The sequence below is a fragment of the Argentina silus genome (genome assembly GCF_951799395.1).
Source record: "Argentina silus genome assembly, chromosome: 22".
Classification (NCBI taxonomy): domain Eukaryota; kingdom Metazoa; phylum Chordata; class Actinopteri; order Argentiniformes; family Argentinidae; genus Argentina; species Argentina silus.
The window spans coordinates 5,622,058-5,641,352 of NC_139676.1; the positions used below are offsets into that span (position 1 = coordinate 5,622,058).

The 19,295-nt window shown below is 46.5% G+C and overlaps 1 protein-coding gene across 1 annotated transcript; it reads left to right on the forward strand.

The window, feature by feature from the left end:
- The first annotated feature begins 4,369 nt into the window (after positions 1 to 4,369).
- On the forward strand, positions 4,370 to 13,393 carry larp4b (La ribonucleoprotein 4B). The gene is made up of 14 exons (XM_083693915.1): positions 4,370 to 4,487; positions 5,277 to 5,358; positions 6,646 to 6,782; positions 7,059 to 7,162; positions 8,170 to 8,280; positions 8,547 to 8,600; positions 8,984 to 9,271; positions 9,776 to 9,882; positions 10,345 to 10,641; positions 11,006 to 11,030; positions 11,270 to 11,434; positions 11,619 to 11,821; positions 12,029 to 12,140; positions 12,395 to 13,393. Exons 1-14 carry the CDS (start codon positions 4,382 to 4,384, stop codon positions 12,764 to 12,766), a joined length of 2,163 nt encoding a protein of 720 aa, XP_083550041.1. The 5' UTR covers positions 4,370 to 4,381; the 3' UTR covers positions 12,767 to 13,393.
- The last annotated feature ends 5,902 nt before the right edge of the window (positions 13,394 to 19,295 follow it).

The following is a 19,295-nucleotide window of genomic DNA, read 5'->3' on the forward strand; positions in this document are numbered from 1 at the left end:
CTGTGTGATGGATGACGATGACTCACCCCTAGGCCAGCCATGATGGGGGGGGGGGAGGGGGGCAGGGAGGCAGGGGATGGAAACCACGGACCAATCAGGAGCGAGGACGAGGAGGTAGCCACGTCAGACACAGACGAGAAGCCTCGTCGTTAGATTCGCGGTGGTCGGTGTTATTCCCTGACAACCTGTCGCTCTGACAACCTGTCGCCCCGACGTCTCCGCGCAGCAGCTTGTGGCGAACGACGAGATTGAGTTTGACAGCCCAGACGGAGGGACAGACAGACAGACAGACAGACAGACAGACAGACAGACAGAGGAGCCGACTCAGACTCGGAGGAGAGCTGACACACACACACACACACACACACAGAAGGGGACGGTGATGAGTGTGCAAGGCAGCGGGGGGTGGGGGTTAGGCTGAATGTGCAGCTTCAATGTGACTCTGATGATGGTAGCAGTCTTGAAATCTCCAGGAATACTGCAGGGATACAAGACTCATTGTCTTTGGATCTACTTGTAGTTTGGGATACCCGGCAGGGACAGTGTTGTGGATCTACTTGTAGTTTGGGATACCCAGCAGGGAGACTGTCTGTAGTTTGGGATACCCGGTAGGGACAGTGTCTGGATCTGTAGTTTGGGATACCCGGCAGGGACAGTGTTTTGGATCTGTAGTTTGGGATACCCAGCAGGGAGACTGTCTGTAGTTTGGGATACCCGGCAGGGACAGTGTTTTGGATCTGTAGTTTGGGATACCCGGCAGGGACAGTGTCTGGATCTGTAGTTTGGGATACCCGGCAGGGACAGTGTTTTGGATCTACTTGTAGTTTGGGATATCCGGCAGGGACAGTGTTTTGGATCTACTTGTAGTTTGGGATATCCGGTAGGGACAGTGTTTTGGATCTACTTGTAGTTTGGGATACCCGTCAGGGACGGTGTTGGATCTGTCTGTAGTTTGGGATACCAGGCAGGAAAACTGTCTGGATCTATCTGTAGTTTGGGATACCCGGTAGGGACAGTGTCTAGATTTGTAGTTTGGGATACCCAGCAGGGACAGTGTCCGGATCTGTAGTGCGGGATACCCGTCAGGGACGGCGTTGGATCTGTCTGTAGTTTTGGGATACTCAGCAGGGTGACGTGAGCGCTCTCCCCTCCAGCCATGGATTGGATGGCCATGGCCATGGCGATGCCCTGGCGCTGTCCTCCCCTCTCCCAGCAGCCAGCTGAGAGCAGTCACAGGCTGCAGCAGCAGCAGCAGCAGCAGGCTCTGCCTCAGGACGTTGATGATACGCTGGCTCTGACAGCAGCCCTGCACTACAGTCTCCTTGCTTGTGAGACGTGTTTATCATGGAGCTGGCAGGACACTTACTGTGCTTTCGTAAGTATGGCCAGAGTTGTTGTTGTGTGTGTGTGTGTGTTGGTGGGTGGGTGGGTGGGGTGTCTGTGTGTGTGTCTGTGTGTGTGTCTGTGTGTGTCTGTGTCTGTGTCTGTGTGTGTGTGTGTGTGTGTGTGGTGTGTGTGTGTGTGTGTGTGTGTTCCATGCATTCCAATGACGGGCTCATTGTAATGCATGGAATGGAATGATGTGTTTGATACCATTTGCTCATTACATTCCGTGCATCACAATGAGGGCGTCCTCCGGTTTCTCCCTCCAGCAGCTTCCTCTGATGGTGGTGTAGAGTAGACGTTGTTTGACCCGTTATCAGAAATATGTGTTCTTTGTAAACAGTCACTGTCCTCACTAGGCACCGTATAATCTTGTCCAGAAACAGTGATGATGTCTGAAGCGTGTTATCTGAAGCATGTTATCTCAAGCGTGATAATGTCTGAAGCATGTTATCTGAAGCGTGTTGATGTCTGAAGCGTGTTGTCTGAAGTGTGATGATGTCTGAAGCATGTTATCTGAAGCATGTTATCTCAAGCGTGATAATGTCTGAAGCATGTTATCTGAAGCGTGATGATGTCTGAAGCGTGTTGTCTGAAGCATGATGATGTCTGAAGCGTGATGTCTGACGTATGTACGATGAATGCTATATCGCTTGATCCAAATAACGCACATATTTAGACGTGAGTATCTGGTGTCATATGTAATGCCTTTGTTGTGAACTTGAATTACCGTGAGACCAAATGTGTTAAAATAATACTAATAAAGTGTGCTCGTTGGCTAGGCCAATACCTTGGCTTTTCCGTCACGTCTAAAACTAGCGTGACGCTCTTCTCCTGCTGCCGATGTCCTCAGCCACAGTTGAGCTCCGTAAAAGGCCTAGCTGAAAATAAGAGTAATCCCCGAAGAGACAGAGCGCTTGCTAGTACGCCACTAATTAAATTAATCACTCTCCACGTCGTCATAACACATCGTACGCTTTTCAGGCTTTACCGCGGCGGCTTTACTCCGTCGGGAAGAATCCTCATTAGCCATTCGCTAGTTAGTAGTACAGCACTGTTTTTGTTGTACTCTCCACAGACCGTACGTAGCCTAGAGTACAACAGAGGCTTTGTGGCTAGCAGGGGAGGCTGGTGGAGGTAGAAATCGGAGGACGGGCTCATTGGAACGCATGGAACGGAATGAGGAACGGTATCCAACACGTGGTGGCTAGTTATGGTATTAGGGATGGGCCGCTTACTGTATGACACAAAGATTCAATAAATCACTGTCATTGTCTTCGTCGGGGCGTCTGACGGCTCTTTTCAGCTGTGCTGAGGCGATGCTCGGTGGATGAATACTGACGTTGGGCATTGCTATTTTTATTTTTTTGCACTGTACTATGTTGTTGTTATTCCACAGGCTGTAGGTGAACAGGTTAAATACTGAAGCGGGTCAAAGGGCAGCAGGCTAGCGCCACAAAAAGAATGAGCGTCAGTGAAGAACCTCTTTGGGATCCTCTCTCATTATTCACCGCCTGCTAATGTCTTCTAATACTCTAATTCTCTCGCCCCCCCCCCCCCCCCCTCCCTCCCTCTCTCTCCCTCCCACCGTAGGAATCCCTTCAAGGCTTTCTGACCTAAACCCCACTAACCTTAACTCTCTCTCTCTCTCTCTTCTCTCTCTCTCTCTCTCTTCCCTCTCTCTCGTCACAGGAATCCGCCAAGGTTTCGGACCTGAACCCCAATGCGAAGGCATGGGCCAACCACATGCTTAACCTGGACACCACCGCTGGGACTGGGACCGACTCCCCTGCTGCTCTTCAGACATGGAAGGAAGGATCTGGTGGTGACAGATCAGCCGACCCCGGGCCACCACAAGGTCAGTCAGCCAGCCCAGTCAGCCAATCACCTGACACGACACAAAGCCAGAGATGGAAATAATCCTCACCCCTGGCCTGGCCCCCGGTCCTTGTCACAACGGGCAGCACCGGTTGAATCATTCATACTCAATTTAGCCAGAGCCGCTATGAATATGAATGTGAACACCCCCCCCCCCTCCCCCGTCGAGTCTATCTCTAGCCCGTATCCCACTGCTAACACCAAATGAGGATAATCAGTCATTGTAATGTGCGCTGGGTGAGATTAGCCAAGTTTAGCCACCGCGGAGGTAACAAGGGGGACGTGGTGCTGGAATGGACATGATCAATTAGCCACATGGTGTGACTCAGATTGACATCTCGTTAGTTATTCCAAACTCATTCCGGGGGGGGGCGGGGTTATTTTGTGGGAACTGCACCGCAGGAGACGGTGGACACTTGATATCATATGAAAATAGCTATTTTTAAAATACCTTTTCTTTTTTTTTATGCGTCCGTCTTGCATTGTCTACATACCGTAATTCAGTGTAATGTTATAGGCCTACTTGAATTATTTAACCACTTCAGCCCTTCTAGTGTTGTGTTGTGTACCGTGTTAACTGCCTGGTTATCCATATGTATGTGTCGTGGATACACTTTCATAGTAGCCAATTACATTTGCATATCAATCTCATCTGTATATGAAACTCTGTGCCAAGCGGTTGAATATTGGCGAACATTACTGCTATTGTACGCAACACTTAAACCACAGTAGCCAGTATGAACTGCTTGGTGGTCCCCAGGTCATATGTTGAGTAGTAGCATAGTGACTGTATAGTCCTCTGGACAGCACTGAGTCATATGTACAGTCCAGAGGAGGCTGGTGGAGGCAGACATTGAAGACGGGCTCATTGTAATGCATGGAATAGAATGAGGATTGGTGTCAAACACGTTTCATTCCATTCCAATATATAATATATGTATGTGTGTATATATATAATGTGTGTGTATATGTATATATTATGTATATATGTATGTGTGTGTATAAAACTGGTTATCCTTATGTCTGTCCTGGTACAGGCTATGAAGCCAGTGAAGACCGGGTCTATGAGGAGCCCCTGCTAGCAGACCCAGATGAGCCCCCGCCTGTCCCGGTCCCGGTGATGCTGGCGGAGCCCGCAGAGATGGCGTCCGTCGTCACCCTGGAGTGCTCCGACCCGGCGGCCTACCCCGAGTACTCGGACGCCGGCCAGGAGACCGCCCTCACAGGTGAGAGGAAGCTCAACCAGCTGGAGGAGGAGAACCATTCACATTGCCTTTTTTTTTTGACTAGCCACCCCCTCCCCCCCCTTCATCGGGCGCTCCCTCGATCTAGCGATCTAGCCTACTGTACTCTTTCTGTTTTGCCAACTTTCGATTTTGATTGGAACTCAGACGCGTTTTGTTGCTCACAAAAGGGCTGAAGCCTAACTTAATATCCACCTGTGGGGGCGTTCTGGAGAATTCATATCATTGCTTTAACGAAAGGAGCTCCCTCGACTGCACTGAATCTAGTGGTCTTATCTACTTTTTCTGTTTTGCCAACTTTCATTGATCGGAATGCAGAAGTTGTACAGTATGCTGCTTGTAAGGGTAGGATAGGATAAACTTGAGCGTCCCTCAGGAGAAAATCGTCTTAGAAACACAGTACTGCTGTGTACAGAATAAACCAAACAAAGGGTTGGCTCTTAACAAGCTTATCAGCCTGGAGATGTTTCTGTAGAATTCATATCATGAATTGCTGTAATGACTGGCACAGAGTGAGTGTAATGATGTTGATCCTAACCTGTGAATCTGCACACACACACACACACACACACACACACACACACACACACACACACACACACAGCCTTCTGTGTTATTAGTTCCATGATGCTGAGCTAGGTTTGAAACATAACAAGTCTGTCGATGTTCAGTAGAAGCAATGTGTTTGTGTGTACTGAGTGTGTGTTCAGTGTGTGTTCCGTGTACTGAGTGTGTGTTCCGTGTACTGAGTGCGTGTTCCTTGTGTGTCAGCAGGCAGCGAGCCGCAGCAAGAGAACCTTCAAGAGGACCTGCGGGAACATCTCAAGAAGACTCTGGAGTTCTGTCTGTCCCGGTAAGTCAATGCTAATCTAATGAAACTTTATTTATATAGCACATTTCATACACGGATGCAATACAGTACGCTTTACAGGACAAAATAAATAAGCCGGAGAGAGAAAATAAAAAGACCAATGAGATAAAAACACAGGAGGATCATAAAAATATTACAGCCATAAAATAAAATAAAAAATGAGGGCTTTCAGGAGCATGTAGCAGCTATACACGGTCTGCATCCATAGTTCATGTGGGAGAGACTTAACTCACTAACTGCCAAAGAATTCCGGAACACCCACCACCTAGAGTGCCAAGTGTTTTGATGTGGTATTTACCTAGCAACAGTACTTTGATTGGCTACAAAATTCGGTGAATAAAGTCACCCGTGGCACTCAAGAATGTTGACAATTTGGGCAGCTTTTTCCACCCTCAGCACAGAATGAGTTAAAACAACTGTTTGATAATGCTATCTAAGCAAGGGGAGAGTTCGACGAGTAATCTTTCCCACTTTGTGACAGTGCCATTGTGAAAATGGCCTTACTGTATAAAACCTGATGAGTTAAAAGCAATCGGATCCAATGATTTTTGACAGGCCCGAGGAGGCTTTGTTGCCAGTTTAACTGTGCTGTAGCAAGACTGAAGCAAAGCACTGGGTTCTAGAACATAGTAGAAAATACAGTATTATTCCAGAGACTGCCAGTTAAAAGTGATTCTGGGGGTGAAGAAAGTACAAAACAAATCACTATAACCCCGCCCCTCCCTCCCTCCCTCCCTCCCTCCCTCCCCAACCATATTGCTGACCCTGGCAATAGTGTTTTGGGGTGACAGTGATCTCGTACCACCCATGCTAGAATCCATCGAAAATATGCGCCGTGGTGTTGCGTAACAGCAGCCGCATACTCATTAGCTGGTCCCCTCTGTGGCCCTTTGGTGGGAGGCATCGCTGCTCTAAATGAAAGCTTTATTTCATACTGTCAAGAATGCTTTGGTGGTGGGTGAGGGAGGGAGGGAGGGAGGGAGGGAGGGGTCGGATCTCGGAAGTCTCTCGTTAGTTCCTCGCGTCCTCCTCTCTCCTCGTCTACTTCTCAAAACCCATTGGAGGAGAACGTCCGAGAGGGGCGGCCCCTTGGGTCCTTCTCAGAAACGCATTGGCGGAGAAGGTTCGAGGAGGAGAAGGACGCAGGGAATCGAGGACAGTAAGACATGGGAGATGGAGCCAGGGAGTTGACTGACTTGTTGTGTATCTGTCCTCCTTCTTCGTCTTCTTCTTCTCCTTCTCCTCCTCCTCCTCCTCTCGTGGCTGCAGGGAGAATCTGGCCAGCGACATGTACCTCATCTCCCAGATGGACAGTGACCAGTACGTGCCAATCGTCACCGTGGCCAACCTGGACCACGTCAAGAAGCTCAGCACGGACGTGGAGCTCATCGTAGACATCCTGCGATGTAAGTGCCACCGTCTCTTCTTCTTTCGTTCGCGGACGTTTTGAAGAGGGAATCCGTCAGGAATTTGGATTTTTCACAACACTGAGGACATTTATTATTGCGACTAAAAGAGACCTTGTTCAGGGTTGGTGCACTGTGTGCGTCTGAGAGCATGTGAGAGGGCGTGTATTGTGTGTGTGTGTGTGTGTGTGTGTGTGTGTGTGTGTGTGTGTGTGTGTGTGCGTGTGTGTGCGCGTGAATGCCTTCTCTTGACTGCTGTTTTTGTCCCGTCCCTAGCTCTGCCGTTGGTCCAGGTGGATGAGAAGGGAGAGAAGGTGAGACCCAACCAGAACCGCTGTATCGTCATCCTCAGAGAGGTCCCTCAAAGCACTCCCATTGAGGTAAGCTGTCAACACGGAGCTTCCCACTTAAAAGTGAATTGCGTAGAGCCCCCTCCCATTGGTTGATTCTGTTCTTCTCCGAGTGGGGAAACTCGGGAGTGTCACCGTTGTACGCGGGGTTTCCAAAGTCGGAGATGTTTCCTCGTTCTGAGCTTGTTTGAGAACGGCACATCAAAGTAGACTCTCCCTGCGACAGTAAACCTTTCCGGTCGTCTTTCTCTGGCTCGTTGGGAGCGCTCCCGTTGGTGTCAGTTGACTAGACAATGCTTTGTTGTTGTCATCAGTAGCCAGTAGGTTGACATCCATCCATTATGTTTTTGGAATTCAAAAGGCATTTTCTCTGTGTGAGGTTTCAGCCATTGTGAAAGCGTAGACGTCAAAATGACAGGGTGCCGTTTCTCGTTTTAGAATTCTGAACGCCCGTTTCAAAGACAATGGACATGGTGTTGTTGTTATTTCAGTCTTTTCACCACGATCCCTTGAGAGCGTCAAGTCTGACATTTATAGGTCTCTGTTCAATAAAACTCACGGGTTGGGTTCAGTCTGGTAAAACAAGTGTTTATGAAACCCCGAAATGACGAAATCGTTAGTTCTTGGTGCACAAGTTGACATTGTGCCTGCGCTGTTTCAACGCGTTTTCTACTGTTTGCTGATAGTGAATGGACAGGTTTATGGGACAGGACAAAAATAGAACTTTTGTTCCCTGTACAAACAAAGTAAAATGGTTGAGTTTGCTTTTGTTTTATGATGTTGGCATTTTTGAGGACAGGAATCCAAAGGCTCATTCATGCAGTTGCTGCTTGTTGTTGTAGTTGTTGTTGTTGTTATTATCAAGTGTCTCATACGAACTCAACCTACGTGGATTTGTTTTCAAGTTTATTTAGTTTTAAAGTGCATTTTCACTGAGGTCTCAGTATACATCATATAAAAACCAAACACATTAACAAAACACCATTCTGCACGTGTTTTAATGTGAGCATCCTTTTATTTTTTTCACTGTTTCGCAGGAGGTAGAGGCTCTTTTCAAAGGCGACAACTTGCCTAAATTCATCAACTGTGAGTTTGCTTACAACGACAACTGGTTCATCACCTTTGAATCTGAAGCAGACGCGCAACAGGTAAGAGGGAAAAAACCCCAATACGTTCAAATGTACCACCGTTCTATGACTCTAGTCCTTCATTAAGTCGTGCTTAAAGCCTTCCCTTCACTCACCGTGTGCTTGGTTCGGGCTGCTCTGTGAAATCCCTCTCACGTTTCAGCCACTAACTCCCCCTGCAGTGGTTTGGGATACACTTGTGTCCAGTCAGGGGTTTAATACTGGGGCTCCTGAGTCTGTGTCCTCATTTCCTGCTGTATCTGAGGTTGTCATTACCTCCCTCTCAGGCGTATCGGTATCTCCGTGAAGACGTGAAGACCTTCCAAGGGAAGCCTATCAAGGTACGGCTTTTATCTTTCATCTCCTGTAATCTCCTTGTTGTGCAGATGAAGACTATGATGTTCCCTCTGGTGACTTAGGGGAGGGGGTTCCATGTTAGAGTCCATCTAGAGCTGATACGGGTTCATTTAGAGTTTACGTCACATGATACTCCCCAGATCATTGAGCTCATTTATGATCAGCTTTGCGAAATGTGTAGTGGGGAGGGGGGGGGGGGGTGGAGAAATGTGTCTTTCTAACAAAGTGTATCCCCCCCCCCTCCCACACACACACACACACACACACACCCCACACCCTACGGTCCTCTGTGCACTCACTGCAATTTAAGTCGCTTTGGATAAAAGCGTCAGCTAAATGGCATATATATACCCTCTCCTCCAATCAGGCGCGGATGAAGGCGAAGGCGATCGCTATCAACACATTCATGCCAAAGAATGGCTACCGGCCGGTGGAGGTGAACCCGTACGCTCAGCAGCAGCATCAACAACAACAACAACAGCAGCAACAGCAACAACAACAGCAGCAGCAGCAGCAGCAGCAACAACAGCAGCAGCGCTACACGTCCTACTACATCCCCCCCGTGTACAGCCCTCACCAGCAGCAGTTCCCCCTCTACAGCCTCATCACCCCCCAGGCCTGGTCCGCCACACACAGCTTCATAGACCCTGCACTGGTGAGGGCTGCACCGCTCCACCACCACCACCAGAACTACAACGCTCACCCAAAGAACTACAGCATCCAGACACACCCACCCCAGAGACCGACAATACCCATAAACACCCACCTAGAGAACTACAACACACAGGGATACCCACGTCGAGAACTACAATACCCAGGAACACCCGCCCATAGAAATACAATACAATACACAGAAACACCCAAACCCCAGTGAACTACAATACCCAGAAACACCCACTCGGAGAACTTCAACACCCCGAAAACACTGACACACAGAACTACAACACCCAGAAACACCCACCCAGAGACATGCAACACCCATGTGCGTGCGTGCGTGTGTGTGTGTGTGTGTGTGTGTGTGTGTGTGTGTGTGTGATATCCTCCTTTGGTGGTTCAGAAAAAGGACTACGGTGACCTGCGTAAGACTGGTCTATGTAGTGAAATCCCTGCATATGCTGTAAGAAGCCGCTGATGTTTCCTCTCCTCCTCTGTTCTACAGGTTACACCTTTTCACAACACCCAGTTCATCAACGGGTTCACCACCTCCCACAGTTTTAAACCAGCCACGTCCCCCCTCTCTGTCAGGCACTACTCTCCCAGGAACAGGTGGGCACTCTCCCTGCTCCATGTCAAGCACACCTACCTAGCTGGCTGTCAAGCACACCTAGCTGTTGTTTGTGTTGTTGTGTTGTTGTTTGGGGGGGGGGGGGTGTTCCCTCAGATCATCTGTGCATCCATATCTTATAATGGGCTGAAGATGATCTTAGCGCAACAACGCTTTCGGAAAACACCCTCCAGGTGTGGAAGCATATAGGAACTTTAAATATGAGCTGCCATTATCGGAAAGTTTACCGTCTGTAAGCAACGTATAACAAGGTTAAACAAAACTACACGGCCAAGAATTCCAGATGCCTCTGCATTGTTTGAATAGCAACTGCCGTTTGAATATGTTCCTGACATTGTTTGAGTATCTTCTTGATATTGTTTGAGTATCTTCTTGATATTGCTAGAATGTCTTATTGACATTGTTTGAATATCAACTGACGTTGGCGTTGTGGTATGGTTCAGGAATCACAGTAAACCTCACCTGAGGCCCAGTCTCCCCAGCGCGGCGGAGCGCGGCGGCGGGGGTACGGGGCTCCTAGACAGCCCCGCCACCATCTTTAACTTCCCCACGGAGCGTCTCCTCAACGGGGTCGGCGTGGGGGTCCACCGCAGCACCCCCCAGACGCGGGTCCCCCCGGGCCAGAACAGGACCAGGCTACCCCCCTCCTCCACCATGTCCTACCCCCGCAGGGAGGTGGGGGGCACGGGCCGCGTGGAGCCCATCACCCCCGACTACTCTCTGGGCATGGGCCGTGGGAGGTAAGACCCTTAGACCCTGTACGCATGAGCAGCAGAAGCATGGTAGATGCTAAGTGGGAACCTTGGGAAGACCCTACCCTAAACCATAACCCTTCCCTAACCGTAACCCTTAACTATTTTAAATCTCAACTTCAGTGGGGTGACATCTGTCGGGTCGTCCCAAGCATCCCACTTAGCATTTACCGTCGTAGCATTTAGACGTTTTTGAATTTGAAACGTTGACTTTATGTTTAGGAATGTCATACATTGCCATTGAGAGAAACGTGCCCTAGCGTAACCCGTAAGGATACTTCATAACGCATGCCTCAACTAGAACACAATAGTATCTGTGAGTTTGAAAATGACAAATATTTATGCTTTATAGGAAAAAGAGGGAAGACAAGTTGACAGTAAGTACATTTTTTTCCATTTCCTTTATGCATTTCTTTTTTTATTTCTTTTTTTTTACTTGGGAGCTCAATCAGCCTGGACAGGGACAACTCCTTATTGAATATCAATATTGCGGGGGTTTGTACAGTTGCCTCAGCTGGTGTTGGCAGTTTTTTTCTGTGAGTGTTGTGCTGACTGCGTGTGTTGTGCTGACTGCGTGTGTGTGTGTGTGTGTGTGTGTGCGGTGCTGTCGGTACAGAGAGTGGCCACCCAGTCGCCCCCTCCCCAGAAGCCCCCGTCCCCGAGCTTCGAGCTGGGCCTCTCCAGCTTCCCCCCGCTGCCCGGGGCGGCCGGCCACCTGAAGACTGACGACGTGTTTGAGAACAGGCTGGCCAGCATGGTAATAGGACCCAGCAAGGACAGGGTGGGTACCAGACTCTCGCCATCTGTCACCTCCAGCCCTTCCACACGACACACTCTACATACAAATACGCAACAGTTTGAATTGTTATCTCTTGGGTAAAATGTGATGTTTTTCTCTCTCTCTCTCTCTCTCTCACCCCCCCCCCCCCCTCCCTCCCTCTCTCCTCTCTGTCCCTCCCTCTCAGAATGTAAGTGTTGATGCCAGCGCTGCCGGTGCCCTTCCCTCAGGGGGTCCGAAGGAGCCCCTGCGGACGGTCACGTCCCCACTGTCCACCGGCTTGGCGCCCGCCGCCACCGCCGCCCCGGCGAAGGCTCCGACCCTAGCGCCAGCCCCGGCCTCGGGCCCTCTGCCTGCTCCTCCTGCCCCGGCTCCCTCCAAGCTTACAGAGTGAGAACCTTACCTCCCACTTTGTTTACAGACACACACACACGCACAACACCATACACGCACCACACCACACACACACAGATTAAACACACATGCACCACACCACAAACACATGCACTGTACACATAAACACACACACGGTTTAGTCTACAAAGTACTTTGATATGATAATGTGTATACGTCTGTATTATGGTTGTGGTGTTTTAGGGAGGCGAAGGTCCCGGAGTTGAAGCAGAAGGAGAGCCAGGTGTCGGTGGAGAGAGTGACAGCTACTCTGTCCACTGCTAGCAAGTCTGTTCAAGTCAACGGTGCTGCTATTGTGAGTCTGGCTTCACTCCTGCACTGTTCACATGCCTGGTGTGATGTGATGCCTCGGGAAATGCTGGGATTGTTGGTGTCTTAATGATGCAGCAAATGCTACCTGATTTTGATTATTATTATTGGTGAATTTTGGTTTGTTATGACCGTATTTAGACTTGGATGCTTGTCAAACGAACGGCCACCCCTTGGCCAATAGATTTTCGAGAGCAAGGTTTTTGACAAGTCTAGTTTTTGTTTTGTTTTTCTGCTCAGGAGCTTCGAAAGCCCTCCTACGCTGAGATATGCCAGAGGATCAGAGATGGCCCGACACTACAGCAACAACAACAACATCCCCCTAAAGAGCCCAAGCCAGCCAGCGCTGGCGCCCCCGCAGGCGAGGAGAGGAAGTGCGCCGCAGACGCAGCCACCCTGGGAGACGGGCGGGGCGGGGAGCCTAAAGCCCGAGAGACATACCCCTCCTCCAAGCCCGGCGCCCCGGGCCGACCCAGGGGCCCCGAGGTCAGGAGACCGGCCGGCCGATGGTCCTCGCCCCCCCCTTACTCCCACCACCACCACCACCCAGGCCCCGGCTCTGGCAAGGGCCCCAGCAAAGATCTCCACACTCCCCCAAAGTCACCACAGTAGTAGTTAACTACCACCACCACTACTACTACTACCACCACCACCACCACCACCACTACTACTACTGCTGCGATGTAGAAGTTGATTTCAAAACAAAACAAAAGTGGCGATAAAATAAGAAGAGGAATAGAAAAAGTCAGGGCTATTCAATCCCCATCTATCCCAAAATCACCAGTTACAGCATGGAGAGGAAAACTTTCTTCTGGATCAGGGCTTGCAGACAAAAGCACTTTAGTGTGCATGTAGAGCACCGTTCATCATTTATACTTATTTATTTTGTTTTACCTAATTTTTCTTTTTATTATTTGATTTGGTTTGTTTTTGATTTTTGCATTATTTAGTGTCAATCTGGAACCTTACTCTTGTTCAGATTACAGTGGGATTAATTAACTCATGTGTCCAAACTGCCTTCCAAGATGGTGTTCATGTTGTTGTATTTGTTGTTGTTGTTGTTGTTGTGAGAGAGAGTAGGGTCATCAGTGGAAGCCACCCTGTGGGTGACGACAGGATGAAGAATGAATACAGACGGAGGCGATGGCGATGTTCTAATACTTGCAACAGTTCACCCTCCCTTCCTCTTCCTTGGAAGAAATCGCAAAAACACTTGATTGGTAAAAAGCAATGCCATGAATAACTTGCATGGACATATCCATTCAATTTCCATCTGCGATTACATCAAGAAAGGGTAGAATGAGGGTGCCTTTCTAAAGTATTACAACGGGGTCCGAGTCCCAGTTATCCGCACTAGCTGAGGATATACCACTAAGAATGAAGTGTATCGGCCACGCTTTCTAAATGGTAAGCGTGCGTGCGTGCGTGTGTGTGCGTCGATCTGGGAACGCAGCCAGACAGATTGTGGATTCCATCTTGTTCTAACAGTGAGGGGTGTGTTGGTATGTCGTGTGCAGTGTCAGAGATGTGGCGTGTTTTTTGAAAGCAGAATGGGAATCACCGACCTTTATCTGTCACGACGCGGCGGGTTTTCACGTGTTTGCCGTTCGTATGCGAGGTCAAACCTAGTTCCGGTCATTTTACTCTCTTGACGGAAAAATCCGCTGAAGACCTACTTTCTTTATTATTTTAGACATTTTTTCCTGCTAGTCGTTTATCTACACAATAGATTGATTCGCTTCTTTGCCAACGTGGGACTCCTTTAACTCACTACCAACACACCAGCATAGGGGAGAGATGGTTTATTTAACATAACTGGGCTTGATTGTCGGTACAAGTACTACTAGTCGTTGTGCGTTCGCATGCTGGTGGTTTTTGAGAGCGCCTTAGTCTTTTTTTTAACCTGTTATCTTTCGTTGTAAAGAATCGCTTCTTCTTTTATTATTTTTTGTGGTCATTTTTGTCCCCCAGGAGTCTATTTCCCGGCCGTACCATAGCATCGTAGCGCATAGCTTCCTAGGCCCCGTAGAGGAGGGGCCGTCAAGTCAGTAGTCATGTATTTTAGTTCTCAGAAAGCGGATATTAAGGTTATATATCACACAGGGACAGTTGGTGCCTGTACTGTATGGAAGTGTGCTCTCTTCTCCCTCTCCAGTTTTGCGTTGAGACAAGCATGTCGAAGACTAGCGCGCTAGCAGCCACATAGGGTTGATTGGAAATGGAGGTGGAATACTGGCTTCTATTGGGAGTAAGTTAATGTTTTGACACGGTGCAGTTCATTCATTCAAACAGTGGGATGTTTATTTTCCTTTAGATATGGTGCCAGAGATTGAACCTGGAACTTGTTACTTCAATTAATCTGGTACTGTACGCAGAAATACTTGATAAAAATGTCAACTAAAACTTTGCACTATTTGTTTTTGTTTCTGGATAGAAATCCATATGTTACCTTACAGAAGCAAAAAGGGAACTTTAACGTGAAGAAGCTAGCTTATTCTCCAAAATGTTATGGAAGAAAGAATTAAATGGTCTGATAGTCACATTGCAGGGTGCCCCTTTAGAATTTCAGCTTTAAAACTGTACCACAAATTCTGATTTCAAAAAGACTTATTATTTGACTTGCACATTATTAAATGTCATGAATGATAATCCACTTTTAGAATATCTCAAATGTTGACTAATTGTATTAACTTCACGCATGGAACAGTTTTGTTTGTTTATTTTGTTTGTTTACTGCCATTGAAATGCCTATGAGACATACAGTTGAGTATATGATGGGGGGGGAAAAAGTTTTAGTAATTTTGGTAAAGCAGTTTGATTGGAGCATTCTTCTCACTGATCTCAACCAATGAAAGAGCTACAAGCTTGAGTCCCACTAGCAGTGGCATCTCTATGTTGTTGTTTTTTGTTTTATTATTTTTAAATTTCATTAAATTTTTTTCCTTTTGAGGTAGCTATTTGTGAACCCACTGGTATATGGTGGCTTTGAGGCTTGTTTTTTAGCCTCTGATGTTCAGTATTAACATAATGTGAGTTCCCACCTGAAGAGATGTACATTTGGCGGCTCAAAATTGGGTAGTGAAGTGGAATTGGTTAGAATAGTGTGATTATATATATATATATATATATATGTTATGTATATATACATATATATATAAAATATATTTCCACTAGTGAAAATGTTAGCTATGAAGAAGGTACACAAGGAGAGAAGTATCCCAAGCTATTGGGAACGAAGCTAGCTAGCTAGCCTTGACAGAGAACCGATGGTAGGCTGCATCTTTTGCGATGTTGACAGAAGATGGGTCGTATATCTTTGACTACGATAGCAGAAGATACGCATATTAACGTGCGCCTGTGAGCAGTTCCTATTGACCTGACTGGACATTGTGTGAATCTTAGCGTCGCGTATCGTAGGATCCTGTCGGTGTGGACAGATGTTAGGCAGACGAGACAGGGCAGCACTCTTACCGGGTCGGTCCAACTCCTCCAGTCTCCCCCCCCACCCCCACCCTGCAGTTTTATTTTTCTTTCTTAGCATGCGTTTCTCTTTGCAGCATGCTTTCTCTGTAGACCCCCCCCCCCCCCCCTTCCCACCACCACCACGGCTCCTCATAACCATAGCTTCAAAATTGCCCCCTTCCCCCCCCGCTCCCCCACTGTACTCTGCATAACTGTCAACTTACACAAAAAGAAACCCCATACTACAATATGTGGACCTTGCTGGCTTTAGTTGTATCTCATTGATGTCTTCCTGCAACAAGGAGAACCCCAGAGTACTCTGAGACTAAAGGACTCCAGCCGGAGAGGAGAGACGTTGCCGAATAGTGATGCCTGTTCTGGTAATAGAAGTCATTGCTGCTTTTGATTTTGATGCTTTTGATTTTATTTTATTTTTTGTGTTTTGCGAAAATACATAATTTGAGAGCGTTTGATTCTGAAGGACTGAGATGCACTTGGATGGGCAGTCTTAAAATTTGCGGTGTTTTTTATTTTTTGTTTTCTTCGGAATGGTAGACAAGACGTGATGCACCATATCTGCTTATTTATAAACCAATGCTGTTTATTCCATGGGAGATATCATTAAAAAGTTTTCTTTTTAAGAAGAAAAAAAAAATATACGATTATATATTACACAAATGTATAATTTCCATCCAGTGTTTGAAAACTTGAATTTTATTTAAACTTGAAAATGACTTTGCCTTAACTTTTATACGAGACAGCGTAGAAGTTTATTTCTTTTCAAAACCCCAAAATGTTACTAAAGGGTGACGCATGGAAATATTTAGTCATACCAAACGTCACAAGTCTTAAAGTACAAATCTAGCAGCATTTCTTTTTCTTTCTTTTCAGATTTTTCTTTTTCTGTCTTTTTTTTTTTTTTTTTTTTTTTTAAATGTACGAAAATAATCTCATTTGATTGTCCTTGTTTCTAGTTCCTATTTTGAGTTTTTGTTTTGGGGAAAATATGAATCCTGTAAATGCAAAATAGTCAATACTGTATTAAATATGTGCACTTTGAGATGTGCTTTGCTTGTACAGTTGTAAATAATCAGAAAAATATAAAGAGGTACCTTAAAATGATTTAAAAAAATATATTGATCTTGTTGAAATATTAATGTCGCTATTGAGCTGGATGTAGGATAAAACTAAATGTTGTGGTTTGAATTTATTTCTTTTTTTTCTTTTTTCTTTTTTTTCCTTTTTTTTCTGGTGGGCGGAGCTGAGTCTGCCTCACTGTGCTATGCTGGGCAGGTTGTCTGATTGTAACTTTTTAAACGTCATTCATTCTCATTCCATTTCCTGGTTGTGTTCGTTGTTGACACCTAGCCTACAGGTGTGTGTCTGTTGTTGCCCCGCCCCCTCACTGTGCACGAAGAGTCCGAACTCGGGATCGGCACGCGTAACTCGTTTCAACGTGCAAATTTCCCCCAATGACGTTGACACGAGATTTACGCACACTGATCTCGAGTTAGGATTCCACCCAATGAGAAAAGGGGAGAGAACCTGTGGTACACATACATACATCCATCCATACATCAGCTGTGTTTCAACATCCATGCTAGCATACCACTTAGAATGCCTGGCCGATGCATTGCTTCATTCTATGTAGTATGCTAGTATGGATATGGGAACATGGCCACACACATCCTTAAACGACAGTTAAAACTACAACTATGGTGGTCTAGATTTGACATACTGTGCTATTTGAAATCTCAAGCGTGATGCCTGTAGGAGGTCACAGTAAAGCACATTTTAAGCACAGCAAACATTTAATATTTCACATTTAACCCAACGTCAACACAACACAACGTACCAGATAAGAACCGTTCATCTTTCGGCGCAAAGTGATTAAAACATTGTTGATATTTTGTTGATATTCTGTTTTTGTTTTGTCGGTTTGTTTTTATTTTGAAGATTGTTTTTCATGAAGATGTATGTTGTCAGCCCCCAGAAGTGATTAATTACTGTACAAATGATTTTTTTCTTTGTTGGTTTACCAGTGTTGTTTAGACTCAAATCAGAAAAGAGTGTAGATATTTTTACACTTATCATTTCACAGAAAAAGAAAGTTTTCTGGCACATACTGTATAACATCGTGCATTGTCTTTTTTTTGTTTATCATTTGATCACACATGGACTGCAATTAATGTGGCAAAAAGAAAAACATTAACTGTGCCATTTAATTTTTGTTTGTTCGACCTGGCAGTTGTTTGACATGTCTACTGTACATAGTTAAACGCTTGCCGTTTTTATGTTTTGATATATGATTTGTTGTTACTGGTGAAAAAGCGTAGTATCCCTTTGGAGGACTCTCTAACTGGGAAGTAAATCTGATACCACTGACTCTTTAGATGATGAACTTGCGTCATGGCAACCTGCATCTGGCGCATCTGATTGGCTGCTGATGAAGTCGAGCCGTGTGTGCGTCTGTAACACACACACACACACACGCTGATGTCATGGCAGACTGTGTATGGATGTGTTGTCGCGCACGTGTGAGTGCGCCTGGGTACCATCAAGAGTCTGCAGACGTAGAAACAGGGATGCTAAATTGACTGTGGGAGGGTTTGAAGTAAACCAAGGTTGATTCGCCAGGTGTGCAGTTACTGTCTATGATGATGATGATGATGATGATTTGAAAAAGGATTTTTGCATTGCAATGTTTATACGGTTTGTTCCCCTGTCTGACCTGGACTAGATAGCACTGCTCCCGGAGGACGGACGGATCTGTTTGTTTTTAAAACTCTTCTTGTTTTGCTCGCACTACTCAAGCCCTGCTGTCATGTTGTTCAGGGCTGTTGTGTTCTTGTGTTACTTCACACAGAGAGCATTGTCATATCAAGCTGTTCTGCCCCCTCCCCCTCTCTCTCTCTCTTCACCCCCCCCCCCCCCCCCTCTCTCTCTCTCTCTCCCCACCCCCCTCCTCTCTCTTCTCTCCCCGCCCCTCTTGACCAGTTCTGCTCTGTTCCTTTTGGTCTCACCGGTTTCGACAGTGCCATGTACTCTTTGCAGCAGTTGCAGCTTGTTGTGAGATGTAAATTGACCCCGCCCTATCGCGTCTGAGTAAAACCATGTGTTACGAATGCACCAACCAACCAACCGACTGACTGGAAACTGGAGACGTACAATATATCGTTGTCTCCGAGCTCTCTTATCAACTCACTGTGGTCAATTTAACCCATTTTTACTACTACTACTACTACTACTATACCATTTGTCACTAACAGCAGTGGACAATCGATGACTCTGTGAGGGGGGGGGGAGGGGAGGGAAGGAAGGAGGGGGAGATCCTAAAGGCGGTTAACAGTTGTTCACAGACGTGACTTTTGAGAGGGCTTTTGATTTTTCGTCTTACCTATTCTTCCATTTAAGACTGGAATCAAGCATACATGTCAAAAACCTATTGATAATTTAAGTTACTCTTGTGTCATGATGTAAAACTGTCTAATTTGGAGAAAAAAATGTAGCTTACTGAAAAATAAAGATTTAGGCACTGTTGATGAGTTGGTGTGTGTGGGTGGCCTGTTTTTGAGTCTGTCATTCTATCTGAAATTACTGCCCACTGAGATCTGCTGACCATGCAAGCTATACACATACTACAGTAGAACTATATATTTCCATATATTATATGTATATA